Genomic DNA, 19,072 nt, shown 5'->3' on the forward strand with positions numbered 1-19,072 from the left:
ATGTATATACCATTAAATTAGATTAGATTGTAATATATTTACATTTATTTAACATTAGAATAATAATATATTTATGAGTACAATAAAATTTGCAATAGAAACTACAGGTATATGCAATAGAAACTACAGGTATATATATATACACACACTACAGGTATATTCTTAATCTTACAAATTGCACAGCTTTATACATTTAAGTATAGTACAATTTTTTTTTAACTTTTGGCCACATTTTAATTTAATTATTAATCTTATTTAAGTTTTTTATTTACTTGTATGCAAGCACTTTGCAGTGTTAACATTTAAACTCTGCAATTGTTGGCTGACAATAAAAATATTCTTATTAGAAATAAAACTGCCTTCTTTTTCAAATAAAACATGCATAGCTACAGCTGAATAGTTAGGGCTACTACACTTCTAGACTTCTAGATTTTAACGCTGGTCATTATAGTGGTACTCGGAGAGCAAAACATTTTCTGAAGTGATACTTGGTGTAAAACATTTGAGAACCACTGTTTCTTCAAGCTTTCAATGAGGTTTCTTCATTTTTTATGTAAAGCTGCTTTGAAACAATGCAACATTACAAAAAGCACCATATAAATAAATCTGACTTAACTACTGAAAAACAATATGATAAAGTGAAGAGAACTAGAGCTTAAAAATACATTTGGATAACAGTAGGGCTGTCACTTTTCGTTCGAAAATCGATTGCACAATCGATCGGAACAACCAAAAAAGTTTCGAAAACGAAAATAGGCAATCGATTTTAACCAAATATGTACACTATTAATTTTAAAAGAATTAAACAGTAAAAAATATAGATGTAACAAAACTCATAAAACAAGCAGAAAAAGAAAATAAAGAATTCCGAAAGTGCAGTAGGTGTGCGAAAGCTAGACAGAAAATACCCAGCAATTTTACGCACCTATAGTTTCACGCTTTCAACCGCTGCATCTAGTGTTTTGCAAAGAAAATGGAGGACAACGTCAATAAACCTGTGCAACACGAGAGAGCGTTGAAATTGTGACGTTACAGGAGATGAAGGAGTTATGACAAGGAGCCACCCTTGCGAGCTGACAGCAACCCGCTTTTGTGATGGAAGATTGGCAGTACGAAATACGCAGCTGGCAACGAAGTACCCGAGTTTCCATGGGACATCAGTGCGGTCGGAGTGCGTCTTCTCAACAGATGGACATAAAGTGAATGAAAAGCGCTCTGCTCTTGACCCCTAAAATGTTGATCGACTTGTTTTCCTGACCAATAATTTGTAATGGCCCTAGTCTTTTTGCGCATTTCATTATGCCTGCCTAGTGCCGCCTAAGTGTCGGTTACGTTTAATAAAAAAAAATACACAGCATGTTCTCAACTTCAAGTAAGTCTATTTAAAGTTTCATTTTTGAACAGGTGTTTGAAATGGATCAAATCATTATTTAAAATAATTTTTGAATTGCCTAAATCATAAAAGCAGCCGGTTGAAGCCTGCAGTAATGTTTTTCATTTATGGCAGCAGTCCACTCTGCATATTTTTTTAGAGAATGTTGCACTACTGTTGCTGTTTTTTATTCTGCACGAAACTTAATGACAATGAATAAGAAATATTGCTGACTTGTGCGTTTCAGGCGCTCTCTTTACATTTGTCTGTTATTTGGCGTTGAAAATGGAAACGTCTATTTTAGACATGGAAAATCGATTTTACAATCGATTCAATGAACACTTATATATTAAAAATCGAAAATGATTTTTTCACAAAAGTGACAGCCCTAGATAACAGGCTACCAGTAACACTACTTCCTATAGCATAAGATTTTGGGTTTGACTCTCACTGTCTGTTTAATGCACGTGTCTTTATTATCCAACAGGTCTACAGGTTGTACTTCAAATGTTATCACAAATGCATGCTGTATTAAATATAAAATGGCGTTTGTATATCAACCATAATATGCATCAGACCTTACTAAGCTGTGGCACATACATCAAGATCATTTATTGTTAAGAATTTTCATGTATGTGAACATAATTTATTATGTGCATGCAAACTACAGCCAACAAGAGAGTAATGACATAATCAACATGCATTATGAAAGGAGAGCTAAAAACAAAAATCTTTAGAAAATATTGTAGAAAATAACTCAGATTTTAGTACTTTGCCCTGCTGACTTTGCAAATGTGTCACACCGCCTACGTGAAAATGTGCAATGATGTTAAAATAAAAGCAGAGCTAAAAAGCTGGACATGAATCAACAGATGTGAAGATGAACACTTACCTTAGCCATTAAGCGAGGCAACACAGGAATAAAATGGTTTGTAATGCGCCCCTTTTCTTGAGCCTGAAGTTTCTTTTCCTTCACAGTCAGATTCTAAAACAAACACACACACACACACACACACACAAAACACACACGCATGCACACGCATACACACACATACGCATACACACACTTAGAACAGGGGCGGCCCTAATCTGGCTCCTTGAGGGTCACCCATTATCAAACCCCTTAGTTAAGAAAACAATGAACAGTCATTCCTGCAACTGTACCTTCTTCTGTGAGCGGGAGATCGGGGGTGTGGCCTCTGCAGCCTGTCTCATTGCACATATCATAATGTCAATTAAAGCGCTCTCGACCTCATCCTCTACACCTATAACATTAACATAAACACACAGCATAGGTGCACACTGCTCTCCAAAAATAAAATTACACGTTTCAATTGGAGGCAGACTCACCTTTCTCCTGTAGCAATAAAAATGTCATCACCTCCCAGTCCTTTAGCTCCGCCCCAGCAACGTCCCACAGACTATCGACCAGATATGCAGCATGTTCATGATACTAACAAACAAACACACATAGACTCAATTTAATATACACACATCTAATGTCACAGTTTATTCGTCTGTTTGACACCTTAATATATAGTACATGGCCAAAACATGTATGTACATGACTCCCATTCAGACAACTCAGGGCAATAATTTATACTAAACAGAGCTATAACTTCAACATCAGATGTGGAGTTTTTAAAAAGTTGTATTGTAAAGTCAGAAGGATGCAAAGTCTGACTGTGCTTTCACACCAGACGCAACTGATGCGAATAAGTTGCGACATTTGTGTATAGTGAGTAAACTAGCTTCATTCTTGAAATCTTTGCATTGACTTGACATGTAAATCACTCGTGCTCAGTGTTTGGAATAACGCAGTTTAAAAGAACGGCGTTACGTAACGACGTTCATTTTTCAGTAACGGGCTAATCTAATTAATTACTTTTCCCGCCGTTACAACGCCGTTAACGTTACCGGACGTTAAATGCGGTGCGTTACTATGCACTGACTTAACCTGTGTGATCCAAACGCAACCCTGGCTCACACAGCTAGTGAGGAGGTAGGTTAATAACGAGATAAGCGATTATGATTGGCTAAGGCAGAGTAATGTGTTTCATGGTAGCCAATCAGAGCCAATGTTGTTTTACACATGCCAGCGCACGCGGCGACACACACACACAGGGCGCATTCCAATCGAAAGTGATGATCACTATGCCCTATTCCCTTCGAAGATCAAATCTCTTGATGTATAAACTCTAGATAAAGTTGCGCAATGTTGTCTGATAGTGTGGCTAATTAAAATACACTTGGTGATAAAATACAGCGTCTTTTTCTGTTTATTTGGATTTTACATCCCCTTCACGAAGTGCCCTTCAAGGGCGCACAAACGGCATTTGGAATTTACCCACACACACGCAACAGCTAAACAGAGATTCGCGGCAGCAGAAGAGATGGCGAGTCAGGAGGAGCAATCCGATGAAAAGTTGGCATTTTCAAGTTGGAGATATAAGCACTACTTCAAATTCATTGTGGTCAAAGCAAGAACGTGCCTGTAATGTGTACATTATGTCCGGGAGCGAAGACTTTGTTGACATCCATTGTAAGCAACTCTAATTTAAAGAATCATATTGTTAAACTGTTTACTTTTTTAATGAAGAAAACGAAATACAGCAGCCTATGTCTTCCAGACTATTTATCTCAGTTTTATTTATTTAATTTGCTACAGTTATTGCAAACACACTTTATATTATTTAACTGTTTACTTTTGAAGAAAATACCTGAAGTACAGAATGTCTACCAGACCAGTTGTCTGACATTGGGAGTTTGATTTATTTAATTAAGAATACGACTACAGAGCAAACACACTTTTTGTTGTTTAAAAGTTAACTTTTTGTGAACAAAACACTTGGAAGTACAGGTTGTTTACTTGACCAGTTGTCTCAGGTTGAGAGAGTTTTATTTCATTTAGTTTGCTGAAGTTAAATGCACTTTATATGGTGTAACTGTTTACTTTTCTTACAAAGATAATACTTGAAGTGTAGGATAAAACTCTTGCTGTCTGTTGACGTGCAATAAATATGGAAAGTTATGTATGAACACCTGTCTGTTCTACTCAGTTCAACTGACATGTGAAAACTGCTAAAAAAATACAAATTCTTTGACATATAGCAACTTTTTTTTAACCGTAACGCAAATAGTTACTTTCCCTGGTAACGAGTTACTTTTATTATAGAGTAATTCAGTTACTAACTCAGTTACTTTTTGGAACAAGTAGTGAGTAACTATAACTAATTACTTTTTTTAAGTAACGTTCCCAACACTGCTTGTGCTTAACGCTTCATTCGGGTCTGGTGTGTGAATGCACCACTTTTTCATAGGAGTGAATCAGGACATCACTAGACAATATACACAGAACTAACAGTTTAGTAAAAGAGGACTAGAATATTGTGACACTACGGCTGTCAAATGTTTGTCTACAGTTAATGTGATAAACTACACATGTGATTACTATGTGTGAACTAGTGATGACATTAAAACCCCACTGACACCAGCTGATTTTACAATTAATCACAGAAACCTGTAAATGGGCATACCTAGAAGCAGTGCAATCAAGTTTACCTTGCTGTCAATGAAGAAGCGTGCAAGTAAAATGAGGAAAGAAGGAGTTTGTTTGTCTGATTCTCCATCGAACACTTTGCACAGCCTGAACGCATACACACACACACACACATGCACACAACCAAACACACATCCAACAAACGCAAAGACAAACAAACACAGGTGAGTGAAATGCTGGTGAGGGTCATAAAGACTGATGAACATATGGTCATAATGATAAACACACATGTAATACAGGAAGTGTCCAGCAGCAGAGGCGAGACCTCTGTGTAAGGCAAAAACCAGTGGATAGACACGAGCACACTCCTCATCACTGAGACCATCATCTGTGTTCCTGAACACACACAACCAGTCAAACAAATTCAAAATCAATAATAATAATCAGGTACCGTCTTAAATTTTATGTGTTATGTTAAGTTTTACACACAGAAACAGCACATTAGAGTAATGTTGACATAAAGTATTGTTTCTTATAGAGTAATGATAACAGAAATGGTCTCACTGTTGAATGAGCAGTAACAGCTTTACAATTTCCATAGCAACTTCCGAGTCTTTATCCAGAGTCATGCACAGAATCCGTTCCTGGGAAATAAACATTTTAGTCTGTGCATTCTATGAAAAAAGTTTTCAGTTTTGTTTAAATGTATTTATGAAAGAACAACAAATTAAATAAAGATTTTTCCGGCCTATGCTGATCATTAAACATTTCAAATATCAGCTGATTTATCGATCTAACACTAGAAATCAGCAAACAGTTCTATCCTTGAGCCATTCATTTCCCTTTTAAAGATCATATGAAAGACATGCAAATTAAATTCTGAATCTGGTTCACTCTTTTATCAGCTACAAATGACAACACAGCATGATCTACCCATTTAATGAGTAATGTGATCTTGCATTAAATCGATCATAACACTGCTTTCCTGACTAGCATTAGTTATAATTCACATTTACATAGCCCATTGTTTTCAACACTGTATCTTACCTTGAAGCGGGTGGTAAAGAGCTCTAACTGACCAATGAAATTTTTCTCTTCATATAACTTCTGCAAAGTCAACACACACTTCAGACGCACCACAGCTTGCTGACAAGACAGACAGACAGACAGCAAAACACACACACACACACACACACACACACACACACACACACACACACACACACACACACACACACACAATAATCTAGACTTAAATACAGGCAAGACATTTTAAATATAAGAACCCAACTAAATAAGTAATAATAATAATAATTTCTTGCTGAAAATGTTCGATACATTATCACTGCAGCTTTAAATATTAACATCCAAAAGACCAAATATTCTTGGCATAATTGATTCATGCACAAAAATAACAAATTAGTACATAGACAAGTTTGATTACTTTTATGTTGTAATTGTATACTTATATATTTTCATATCTCATATAGCACTTACAAACTGTCATTCATTAAAAGTTTGTGTTTGAAACATAAACTAGCAGTTAAGTCAAATCAAACCTTATCATGCAACATCCAGCCCACGTATTTGAGGTGCTCATCACTAAGGAAATGGGCGGGGCATTCTCTTAACCACACCCCCATCTCCTCCATGCAGATCGCTCGGATTTCTGGGAACACGTCACGATAACGATGAACGAAAACACCCTTAAAGATCCCATTCATGAGTGAGCGCAAGTCCTCCTGATGCTCTGAAACCTACACACAAACACTGTCCTATTAGTGAATTTATTATGTACCCTAATCCTAACCCCAATCTTAGAAATATAGCCAGAATAAGATGTTTTGTTCATGCAGAGCGAATTACTGCAATGGACAGGGCATCCCAAAAAGTCCATTAGACCAGAGTCCTGCACGAGACCAACCGCAGTCTGCCTAGGGTGGCCATTCGTGCCAGTTCCGCCGGACAGGTCCCAAACATGTTTTCGGGTTCGTTCTCCGGAAGTCACGTTGCTCGACCGCATATACGTCATCGAAGTTCTCACATTTCAGTTAAAATACATTAGAAAATTAAGATTTATTTATTTTAAGACATTCAATCATTGTAGTTTCATCCTTACCTTGAAATGTAACGGTTGCTTTTTTGAAATTAAACCTGAAATATTAAACCTTGATGACTTCCGGAAAACGAACCCGAAAACTTGTTCAGGACGTGTCCGGCGGAACTGGCACGAATGGCCACCCTAAGTCTGCCTGTGCCTATTATTTCTGATACATATACATGTTAAAAACTCTGTGCAGCATGTTTACTAACAACACAAGCTCTCTGACCTAATATTAGTTTGCGTCAATTTAAACCGTCATTTCTCCCACTCGCTTTAAACAAAAGGGATTTGCGCACAGATCATCCTCAGGACAGAAGTGGTCAAAAGTGGACAAGAGATGGTTTTAAATACCAGGTGTAAACGTGAATGTGTCTCTCTCGTCCACTTGTGATCCGATCAACCAAAACACATCTTAATACAAAGTGTAAACAGTCTAGCTTAGACAGATTTCACCCAGTTGTGCGCTTGACGTTACATCTAACTATCTGCTATAATGGAGCTTAAAATAGCAAATTTCATGACTATTATAGCAGCGATAAGCAGAATGTGCTGTCCACAAACACAACAAACAAGCCGATATTCCTTCACTTTAAAGAAAAAGTACAAATAAGTGAAGAGAACAGCATGAACTTTGTTTCCATTGACTGTTTAGAGCAGGGTTCTCCAAATCTTACCATGGAGGGCCGGAGCACTACAGAGTTTAGCTCCAACTCTAATCAAACTTACCCACCTGTGATTGTCTAGTGATCATGAAGACCTTGATTAGCTTGATCAGGTGTGTTTGATAAGGGTTGGAGCTAAACTCTGCAGTGCTCCGGCCCTCCAGGGTAAGATTTGGGGAACCCTGGTTTAGAGCAATATTTAATAAGTTGTGGGCAGTCGTGGCCTAATGGTTAGAGAGTCTTGCTTGTAACCTGAGAGTTGCTTGTTTGAGTCTCACAGACGCCTATTTTATTGGTTTTTAGTCCAATTCAGATTCTTTAAATAAATGAAACTTAAATGATTTTCTGTTTTTGGTCAAGTGCATCCAAAAATTGCTGTATCCGTTTCGGCCCAGAATGTTAATTTTCACTATTTAATAGACATGAAGTGTGCACCAAGCAATAGGAAAATACAAGTATTGGGTCGGGAATCTGTATTTGCCAATACTCAAAATTAGCTTCCAGAAATGTCACAGTGAGATGTTTAAGTACTAATTGACTTACTAATTCTCATTTTCCCTTGTTATTTACAGATTGTCATTATTATTTAGTCTTAATTATTTTAGTTTTTAATATGAATGACTATGTCACCATTTATTTAGACGTGTGTGTCTGTAACCTCTTTTAAAGAGTTCTGTAGCTCCTCCACTCGTCCGATGGCTCTGTGTTCAGCCCGTTTGCTCTTCTCGACATCATAGTGTCTCTTGGTCATCAGTGCTTGAGCGTTTACCTCTGCAGCTACTGCTACCATCTTGGACATCAGCTGCATGGCTACACACACACACACACACACACACATCATTAACATCTGGTTAAGTATAATTATAGAATTAATATAACGCTTTAATACATTAACCTTATCCACAGACAGGTCACAGAAACAGCAGGTGAATTTAAACTCAGCGATGAACATGGTTAATTTAAACCTGCCAACGAGTATGCTGCTGAATTATAACTCACCAATCATTGTGCTGGTATGTCTAAACGCACGGACCTGTGAGTCGGACAGACCTGTGAGCAGTGCAATGAGCGATGCGAACAGATAATCATCATACAACAGGCTGTTCCGACAGGCACGAACCAGCAGAGACACAAACTCGCACAAACCCGTACGAAAGCGCTGCCCATCAGTACCAGTGGATACCAGAGGATAGCTGACAGTGTCCTACAGAGAGAAAGAGAGACAGAAAAGAGAGAGAGCACAAAAACCTCTTTAACAGCATCACTGATTTACATTAATAAAATGGCAACCAGTCTGAATGGGTCTTCACTGGTCCACTTAGATCGGAAAACCCGAGGTCCGACCCGAGAGGATTCAGGTCTAAAAGTTTCACATGTGCCTCGGACATGGGTCGGGTATAATATTAGCGGCCTCTGGTCATTTAAAATGAATGTGTTTTGCCGAACAGACCCGAGAAGACCCGAACTATCTTGTGTGTGTGCATCGAGTCTTTTTCCAACACTCCCTTTGTTTGCCAAGTGCGCTTGCGACATCGCATGGCTGGCATTAGGTAAATTTTCATTGAGCCAAACCTGACAATCAATTTTGAATGCACACTGTAAGCTGTTACCTCGATGTCATCGTCAGATAACAAATGGAGCAGCAGGCCAAATTGGTTGCAAAGCCACTGAGTTTCTTTCTGTCCAAATGGTGCATGTGGGGCTGCAGACTGCACACACGTCGGTGCCGTTTACATCCGGGTACAGTCGGGTTAAAAAAAATTGGCCACTTTGTTGGGTCAGACTGTGGTCTAATTTTGTGGGTTTGTCTCAGGTCGAGTCTTTCTTAAAAAAAAATAAATAGTTTTATGCATGTTGGGTAGGTTGGTCACATCCATGCCACTTTAAAAAACAACCGAACAAGTGAAAAGACAATGAGGTCTTTGATGACGTGATCGAATAGTAACCAGCGCAGAGTGAGAGGGGCGCAAATGCAGCAAACATGTTGGTCAAAGCATTTTAAAGTGTCTGAGAAAGACACGAAAACATACAGCACTGCAAGATTCATTTATCATTTCAAATCAACACATCCAGAACACCATGCAGCGTATGAGAAAAACAAGGTCGGAGGCGATCCTGGGTATTTGTCTGCTGAATGCACAAGCACGGAGAACAAGAGACTTAGCTCTTAATCTTATGTCATAGAACTACGAAGAGCATCAGCAGTATGTAATAAAAACTTCCTAGAACCATTAAAGTCAACAAAAAATAAAACGTTTATTAACAATAAGCTTTTTGTTAGACCACTTTATTTTGTGTCATGTTTCAATCTTGCCAATCTCACCCATTCTCTCTGCTTGTGCTTGACCGTGCAAGCAGGCGCGCGTCCGCTACTCAACATACAGTGCGATAAAGTTTATGCATAGTAATCAATAAGTTATTTGCATTTTCCGCGGGAATAGAAGATGGGATTAATATCCGTTTAGCAAATATTTTTTTCTCATTTATATGGTTGAATGTAAGAGTTTTAACAGGTCTATCTATAGCTATCTGATCAGAGAAGTGACCAGGTGTAAAAGGCCCTATAATGACTGCTGGAATGTTAAAATTGGAAAAATTCATCCGTCCAATACAAAAACTTTTGGATGTATCCGTGTCCCGTTTCCCCTCCCACTTTTGATATCTGTATAAGCAAATCCACGACTGATGTAGGGCTGTCACGCTAAAGGAATTTAACACTTACACATCCAATATGTTTTTTCATCAGTAGAACAATAAAGAAGATATTTTGCAGAAACCCCAGTGCTCCGTTATGCAAGTCAACCGATCCGCACACTTTAAGAGCTAAAGCATATATATCCATTAGAAAAGTAATCCCCCATAACTCCGTGAGACATATTGACGTCTTGTGAAGCAAATCAATCAGTTTTTGCAAGAAACTGAACGTTATTTACAACACTATAAGCATGAATGCCAAAGCAGGAAGCATGCTTTACGTTCAAGGCGATCTCTTCAACTGGTGGCGTTTGGTGGCTGTTGGCTAAGGATGTTGGTCTCTCAGCGCCACCTATAGAGTGGGAGCGTGAAGCGCACTTCCTGCTTGGCAAAAGCTCTGCATTAACGCTGTAAAAATATTTATATATCGTCGCTGTCCGATGAAACTCACGTATGTTCATTTTGCCGATTTTGAGATTTTTCGACAGATTGAATGTCCAGGTTCATTTCCATATACAGTATGCGTCACATACCTAAATAGCCAATGAAAACTTGTGAAATCATGTCATCTGATTTTCACGTACCCGTTTGGTGTCAAAGCTGTCAATCACGCCGCATATATTCCGCCTGTGAAGCATCTCGCAGGTCTCGTAAAGTTTCATCGAACCTCAGCTAGGGCTGCACGATTCAAGCTAAAATGTGAATCCCGATTTTTTCCATGGGAATTGAGATCCCGATTCTCTCACCCGATTCTCTTTATTTTAACAAAAACATTTATTATGCACTTAACTAAAAAATGTGCTACAGGACTTTCAGTTATAATAACGTTTCTTAAAAGTCTCTTTTTCATATTTTAGACCCCTTAAAATTTAGAATAATTTAAAATTTGTTAGCTGTTAAATTGCACCTGTGCTTTTTGTATATCAAACTGGCCAACCTTAAAACTTTAAAAACACTAACGTTAAACCTTTAAAAGACTAAAAGATCAACATTTTGAGGCATCAGAGAGAAACGCAGACATGTAACAATGTTCCCCTCGTGCGAAAAACCCTTTCTAATGGGGAATGCAAAGAGGCCGTTTCTCAATGTGAAGGCTGCAGCCTCTCTGGAGGTCGCATTTCTAAACTGCGCATCATAAAGACTGTCTAATTTCAGAATATTAACAATTAACGTTATAAAGATGACTAATATTTTTAGTTAATAATAAATTGTTGAAGTATGTTAATGACTTGCGAATGTAATGCTCCGTTAACTCAAATGAACCAGGCTTGATGACGTATACAGCCTGCATGCGACCTCCTGAGGTTGCAGCCTTCCGATTTAGAAACGTCCGCAGCCTGAGGTAAATAATTTCCTTGCCTTCTTTAGAAACCAATGTTGTTGCATCTTCACTTTCTCCGTCGCCACCAGGATTTTCCACAGTGACACTCGTTTATCCTCTCTTTTTTGTGAAAATTGCCGCTCCAGATCCACCAAGTAAACGACTGTGTTTAGGTCTGCCGCCTTGTTATACGTCACGCGAGTGACAGCGGAACGCCGCAAATGAGATGAGAGAGAGGAGAGAAACGATCGGGTCTGATTGGTGAATGAATAGGGTTTGGTTTTACCCTGTATGAGTGTGTGTTAGACAGTTTGACTGCTATTCTTGGGTTGTTGTAATGTAAATACGTGAACACTTGAACGCAGAAACTGAATACAGGGAAATACTGTAAATGCAAGTGAATCGCCGTCATTTAAAATGAAGATCGCCTATATGTATGAATCGAGATCGTGATTCTTTTTCGATTAATCGTGCAGCCCTAACCTCAGCACTGGATATAGCCGATTAAACATGACAATGACTTTCCTTCGAGGTAAACGTTTCCCCCGGACGCCAGACTAACATCTAGGAGTTACTTAATTACGGTAGGACTGTGCAAACAAAGTATCTGTCTAGCATTGGTGATATTTACGCTGGGGATTTCCCCACCACTTTTTGAAAGCATTTGGTTAAAATGTTCTGAAAAATCAAGCGATGCTTAAGACTGGTTTTGTGGTCTAGTGTCACATATGTTGTGTTGTATGCTTATGGCAGAGATGGGCAACTTCGGTCCTGGAGGGCCGGTGTCCTGCAGAGTTTAGCTCCAACCACAATTAAAAACACCTGAAGCAGCCAATTAAGGTCTTACTAGGCATACTAAAAACATTTAGGCAGGTGCTGAGGCAAGTTGGAGCTAAACTCTGCAGGACACCGGCCCTCCAGGACCGAAGTTGCCCATCCCTGGCTTATGGTGTGTTAACATATGTAATGAAATTCATTGTAATCATTTATTGAACGCGCTGCTGTTTTCTACGGTATGGTGCTTTGGCACTGTTCGGTTGAGCTGGTGTTGCAGGGACTGTTACATGTGTGATGTGTGCATTCGACATTGTTGAGGGTTTATAAATTTATGCTGAGTATTTTCTTGTTGTTGACTGGCCTACGCTATGCCCATTTTTGATGCGCGTTATTCAATATTTTTCCCGTCCTGCAGTAATGTTTTTATAAGATCTTTTGTCCCCACCACTTTTCAACACAAACTGACGCCCCTGTTGTGTAGCATTACCATGTCAGTGTATTGATTCATTGTCCCTTAATGGTTTGCAAGGGACATTTAATACACTTATAATTAATATTAAATAAAGTAAGCGTATTTAACCAAGACGTATGCTATTTAATAAACTGAGCGTATTCATCTGTCAATACGAAACACGACTTTGGCCATTCTAATTAATGATCGGAAGAACGCGTATCGATCAAAGTTACTGTAAAATATGCACGCATGTCCATTTAAACTCAATTTTGGTCAAATGTGGAATATATCATTACACTGGCAAGAATATGGTTACATGTAAATATGCCGTACCAAGTATGACAACGCTACATTCAACTGCTTTTGATATACGGTGTTTTTTTCACTTTCTGAAAAGTTACCGTTTTGGACATACGTGAGTTTCATCAGGCAGCGACGATATATATATATATATATTCGAATCTCAAAACTGAAAATCGAATGTCAACCCACGGAACGAATATTCAAATATTCTGGTCCAGCCCTAGTAAATACAGAACACAGCATTGTCTTAAAAATAAATAAAAATTAGACCGTACCTGTAAATGTGCAAAACGAATGCAATACAGAAGGCAATGAATATTTATTTATGGCATTTTCAATAGTATATTAGTAGATAAATTAACATGTATCTCTTAAGTATGAAAAAGAATAAATCATTTGGCTAAATTCATCTGGATAGATAATTTTTAGTCAGACTGATTTGTTATCATTTCAGATCAAGCTTAAATGCTATCTATAACAACTTAAATTATAACCGAATGTTACTTGGTCGAAAATATGTAGAAATATAGCCTATGCGAGAACAAATTACAGAACAAAAATGTTTAGCTCACACGGACTTAACGAAAAGCCGTTAATTAAGCGGACTCTCTGTAAAATAGAGGACGTGCAGAAACAATCGAGTCGGCAGATGATCATCAATGTTTATAATGTTTCACGCAGATACTGGTGATAAAAAAACTTTCATATCTAAATGTCCAGGTAAGAGTCAAGTGTTCAGTCAGTTAATAATAAAGCAACCGGCGTTATTGGCGGCAGTTTCCTCATCCACGGAGCGAACGCTGTAGATACACAAAGAAAAAAACTAAAGGTTTTTATTTTAAGTGGCTTTAATGCTGGTAAGCAATCAGTTATATTATGGCGCTTTTTATCTGTGTTGATCAGTTAAATTAAAGTAATTTTAATCTTTAAAACTGCATCTAGATGCAGACGACGCAGTTATTCTGTCATCTTAGTTTCACTTCTTTCACACATTCACTGTATGATTTAACGAAATATGAATAGCATAGTATTACATTTTGAATTGAAATTTACAAAAAACAAGTTACTCTCTAAACTCTTGACAATCTATTTGGCCTTTATTATACATGTATGATGTGAAAAACAAGAAGGGCATAGCTATATATGAATTTAACGTGAAAAGCGCCGTTGTTGCGGTTACTTGTCATCCATGTGGTTAAGCTTCTCAGCAGCGTGGTAATACAGGATTGCGGTTACCGCGACAGCCCTAGACTGATGTCTACTGTGATTTCTCTCACCTCATTGAAGTCTTTAGTCAGGTGACCAATTATATCAGCATTCTGCATGGTGTTGAACATCTCTCTGGTGATCACACCTACCAACAAAACCACATAGCTTTAAAAGACCTTGACAGATGAGATGATACGCTACAAGATGCTCATTTCTGACATCACCTTTACAGCCACTGCACTGCACAACAAAGTTCATGAGCTCCAGAAGCCCCGCCTCTTTGTCTCTCCTGTACTCATCCAGCCAATCATCTATCACTGTCTATAAGAAACAGCCAATCAGAGAACAGCACATATGATCTCAGCTCTGTTCATCACATCTTTGTGTCTTACCTGCAGTGCGCTGCGGCCAGACCTGACGGCCTCATAGAGATGACCTGTGCTGGCGTGGCCATCTCTCAAAGTGTTGCGCTCCCTGTCAGGCGGGGTGTTTCCTGCGCTCTGCCGTTGACTTGAACTTCTTACTGACTGATAAACCTTCTTTGGAGACTTTAGAGAGACAGACATAAAAAACACATCTTTATATCATTATATTGTATGTATGTGTGTGTGTATGCGCATGTACATACTGTTGGTCCCTGTGAGGTCAGTTTCCTTTTGGAGCTTTTCATCTCAAACTCAAAGTCACTTCCGGTAAGAGAGATGTCATCCTCGGTGCTGCGTCACACACACACACACACACAAACACGTCATCATCATGACATCGCCACATGAATTACTTTAAGTTCACTCTCTTTACCTGTCAGGCTCCAAGACGTCCGTATGGTCCATCATTCTACAGAAAACACAAATCAGATCATATCTCTGCAGGATATTTATTATTAGTCTTGGCAAATGTTCAGGTAAACCCAACTGAAGAGCTCAGATGCTAAAGCCCCTAAACGCCACCTCTGTCAAAAATTAGATATTAACCAAATGTATTCTGCACATATTAAATGTTTAACAAATACTTTCGCTTCAAATCCGCTTAATCGTCGCATTAGTTTATTTAGAAATATCGATGTGTTGGCAGAATCCATTAAAGAGGACATTTTACAAGATTTTTTGAATATATAAAATAAATCTTTGGTGTCCCCAGAGTACAAATGTGAAATTCGAGCACAAAATAGCATATAGATAATTTATTATAACATGTTAAAACTGCAACTTTGCAGAAGTGAGCAAAACTTGCCATTATTGGGTGTGTACTTTAAAATGCAAATTAGTTGATCTCTGCACTAAATGGCAGTGCCGTGGTTGGATAGTGCAGATTAACTTTCCCCGCCATCGCCGAGTTAACTCGTCAATTAAGAGAAAACGCTTCCCTGCCAATGACGAGAATTTCCGGCTTTCTACAATACTTAAGACTTAATTTTTGAAATGGTGGAATTGGTAATTTAATAGCATTGAAACTTAATAGAATGTGATAATGATGACTGACCATTATGAGTTTTTTTTTATATTGCAACTATTCTTTTATAATGCATCATCAAGCTTGTCACGTGACACTGCACAGTGACAGTAGGCTTGTTCGACTTCCTGCGGCGCCGCTAGAGCTGACAGGCGGTTGACGTTAAAGTGCCGCGAGAGCGAGACGAAATTATACTTTGTATGATTTCTCGAATCGTTCTCGCTGTACTTTGATGCCATCCGGCTGTCGGTCCTTGCAACGCCGCATGAAGTCGAAAAAGTCCAAACTTCTACCCGTGAAAGTGCACTAGAACTGAAAAAAGTTGGTTTAGGGTTTAGTTACTCTTTAATTGTCTTGAAAGACAGAAAATTATTCTGGTCAGGATGGTAAAAATTATAACATTTGGGGGACACATTAATTTTAAGAAGATAATTGTAATTATTTTCTTTTGGGTTTTACTTAAATTACGACCAGTTAAAACCTTGTATTACATGATTTGATTTTGTAAAGACTAACATTAATCATGTAATTTAAAACGGAAACTTAAACAGACCCGACCGTTTCTACATCAGTTTAAAAACTTGAGCAAAACTTAAGAAGCACATTAAATCTTGAATTATAAGAAAAAAACAACACAAGTTTTGTTTCTTAATATATCGAAATTTCTGTGAGAAGATAAATGTCAATTTCAACTCACCTCAGCAAACGTCTCTCTCGAGCACTATCTGTCAGCGTCTGTAATATTATCGAACGCTGACTGATGAGCCCGATGCGGATTGGTTCAGGTTAAAGGTAGCTGGACAATGATTGGCTCTTAACTCGACGTTGTTGAAGTCTGACTGGATGATTTCTGCGTCGTCATAACCTAAGCAACCACTGATGAGGCGTTCAGTGATGAGAACAGCCGAGAATTTCTAACGGGAATAATACACGATAAATACCCATCTCAATTCGAAGGTTGCAGCCTCCGGAGGTCGCATTTGTAGGCTGCATACGTCATCAAGAATGTCTTATATTTAGAATGTTAACAATTATAATGTTGACTATTATTATTAGTTAATCGTAAATTGTTGTTATTTGCTTATGACTTGCAAATGTAATGCTCAGTTAACTTAAATAACTCAGCCTTGATGACGTATGCAACCTGCATATGCGGCCTCCGCAGGCTGCAGAAACAGATCGCGCAGTGGCCACTGGATCCTCGTCAACAGCGCCGTCATATTAGCGCTCTCAGAGTAACAGGTAAACATAACAGGTTTGAAAATATTAAAATCTAATATATTTTTAACTGCAAAAATATATTTTGTACATTTTCTACAAGCTTTTGGCTTGTTTGTACATTTTAAAAGTTATAATTCTTAGAACAAATGACTTTTGCTACAGTAAGAATTCCTAGCGATGCCAATCAATGTCATGAGAAGAACACACAATGTGATAAAATGCACAATAAATGCATGCACACTGTCTGGAAAATGTAAACCCTGTAACCAAGTATTTGACTAAAACACCAGGTTATCCCACACATCATCTTTCTCACGGTGTTCTTCAAACTATGATAATGAGTTTCTTGACATTGATTTACAGCCTCTGGCATTTCTATTTTAGGTAGTGAATTGATCTTTCAATACATCCAGACTCCCCTTAGCCTACCGTACATTCCTCGTTTTCTGATCTCTTCTTTCTCACATGCAGTCCTCCATGGAAAACTTCTGGACTTCTGTTGCAGCTTTCAACTGAAAACTACTCAAACTCAACATAACGCCTCAAGCCTGTCCAGCTCGATCTTACAATTCTTTATGCTCCAATGGATTTCACCCAAATCCAAACAGAATCAGTTAAAAGGCTTCTGGCTTTGTTTTCCCTCCATTGCTTTTATCTGGAACTTCTGGCTCTTGGCTTTTGACTACAACGTCTTCAAAACTTTTCTCAACTCTACAGCATATTGCAAGTTTTGCTGTACTGTTTTTATGCTTAGAGCTTGTGCATATGTGTGATATATGAACTCATACATATGAACATATGTGTAATATATATGTAAGTTTGTCTGATCCTAATATGTTTGTATGTTTGCTTAAAATACTACACTTCAGATCTCTTACCACGATATACTTGCCTCAAAATGCACACAAGTAATGTTTTTAGTAGGGCATGTTTGTTCAAACTATATTTATATTTGAAGAGTTTGGTTTTTAAAGCACAATTGTGTTTACAGTGCGCAATATAATGTGTTCACATTTCACTTGTAAAAAACACATTATTTTCACACAATGTACTTATCTGTATAGCACTGTTTTTTACTGTCCTTAAAACGGTCTGATGTCTTCTTTGTTTTATGAAGTCCCTCCTTCAGAAATACGTACGAGTTCTGATTGTGTAGTTTGTTTAGTGTGTTGTGATTCGATAACAGCTTAGCTTAGCAGAGCCGTTTGAGCTTAGCTGGCGACTGATGTATTCCTGTGGGCGGAGTTAAGTTTTATTGACGTCATTAAATCAGGAAATAGTGGGTTTAGTCCAAACCGGCTGTTCGCTGTAGGCTTTAAAAGGGGAATTCTCTTAAAAAAAATATATGGCTTGGCATTGAACTTTGAGCTTGATCATTTTGCAGGTATTATTTATGCTTAAGTTTGAAAAATGGGAGCAGGAAAAACATGACCTTTAAAGTACCGTTCTCGTACAATAACACGAAAGTGACAGAAATGTAAATGTTAAAACATATCCCTTAGGTGGGATTCATTATGCTACAAAATTCTGTTTAAGCACAAATAATTCAACAATATTACATGCTTTAATCGGACAAACATGCGGTGGCGCTTTTACGTGTCTGAGGGGAACTTAACTTCCGGTCTCTGTTTGTTTAATGGTCTGACTGCTGAACTCTGGAACAAATATCTAGTTCAAAATAACAAATGTTTTGGTTTCCTAATGACGAGGCAAGACGGCGATCATGGATTACCGCTATTTGATGAAAGGTTTGTAAGCCGATCTAAGATTGTATACATTATATAGTACACATTTTACACAGTAATGTTAGCTAAGTGTTGTTTTTGATATAATTTTGCTATGAACTAAGGTCATCTACTTGATGTTTATTTTGCTTGTTATCAGAAATATACTACTCTAAAAGGACTAAGTTGTTATTGATTCTTTGCGTTTACCGGAAGTTACTGTTCTGTAAAAATGACAGTATCACTAGCAGCTGGTTGCCAGTAAGTTACTGTAGATTTTGCA

General features: G+C 38.0%; 1 protein-coding gene across 1 annotated transcript in view; it reads right to left on the reverse strand.

Moving 5' to 3' along the window:
• Nucleotides 1–16,750, reverse strand: part of LOC135720308 (cohesin subunit SA-1) — a 30,945-nt gene extending 14,195 nt beyond the window's left edge. Inside the window, exons 1-16 of the mRNA XM_065242353.2 lie at nucleotides 16,542–16,750; nucleotides 15,194–15,229; nucleotides 15,024–15,111; nucleotides 14,788–14,943; nucleotides 14,620–14,716; nucleotides 14,464–14,540; nucleotides 8,637–8,841; nucleotides 8,296–8,447; nucleotides 6,431–6,628; nucleotides 5,919–6,017; nucleotides 5,436–5,515; nucleotides 5,160–5,267; nucleotides 4,934–5,018; nucleotides 2,723–2,825; nucleotides 2,537–2,637; nucleotides 2,265–2,357 (exon numbers count right to left, since the gene is read on the reverse strand). Coding sequence (XP_065098425.1) covers nucleotides 2,265–2,357; nucleotides 2,537–2,637; nucleotides 2,723–2,825; nucleotides 4,934–5,018; nucleotides 5,160–5,267; nucleotides 5,436–5,515; nucleotides 5,919–6,017; nucleotides 6,431–6,628; nucleotides 8,296–8,447; nucleotides 8,637–8,841; nucleotides 14,464–14,540; nucleotides 14,620–14,716; nucleotides 14,788–14,943; nucleotides 15,024–15,111; nucleotides 15,194–15,228 — 1,677 coding nt within the window. The 5' untranslated portion in view covers nucleotide 15,229; nucleotides 16,542–16,750. The remainder of the gene's footprint in view (nucleotides 1–2,264; nucleotides 2,358–2,536; nucleotides 2,638–2,722; nucleotides 2,826–4,933; nucleotides 5,019–5,159; nucleotides 5,268–5,435; nucleotides 5,516–5,918; nucleotides 6,018–6,430; nucleotides 6,629–8,295; nucleotides 8,448–8,636; nucleotides 8,842–14,463; nucleotides 14,541–14,619; nucleotides 14,717–14,787; nucleotides 14,944–15,023; nucleotides 15,112–15,193; nucleotides 15,230–16,541) is intronic.
• Between the last annotated feature and the right edge of the window lie 2,322 nt (nucleotides 16,751–19,072).

This window comes from Paramisgurnus dabryanus, chromosome 16 (assembly GCF_030506205.2).
Source record: "Paramisgurnus dabryanus chromosome 16, PD_genome_1.1, whole genome shotgun sequence".
Taxonomy (NCBI): Eukaryota; Metazoa; Chordata; class Actinopteri; order Cypriniformes; family Cobitidae; genus Paramisgurnus; species Paramisgurnus dabryanus.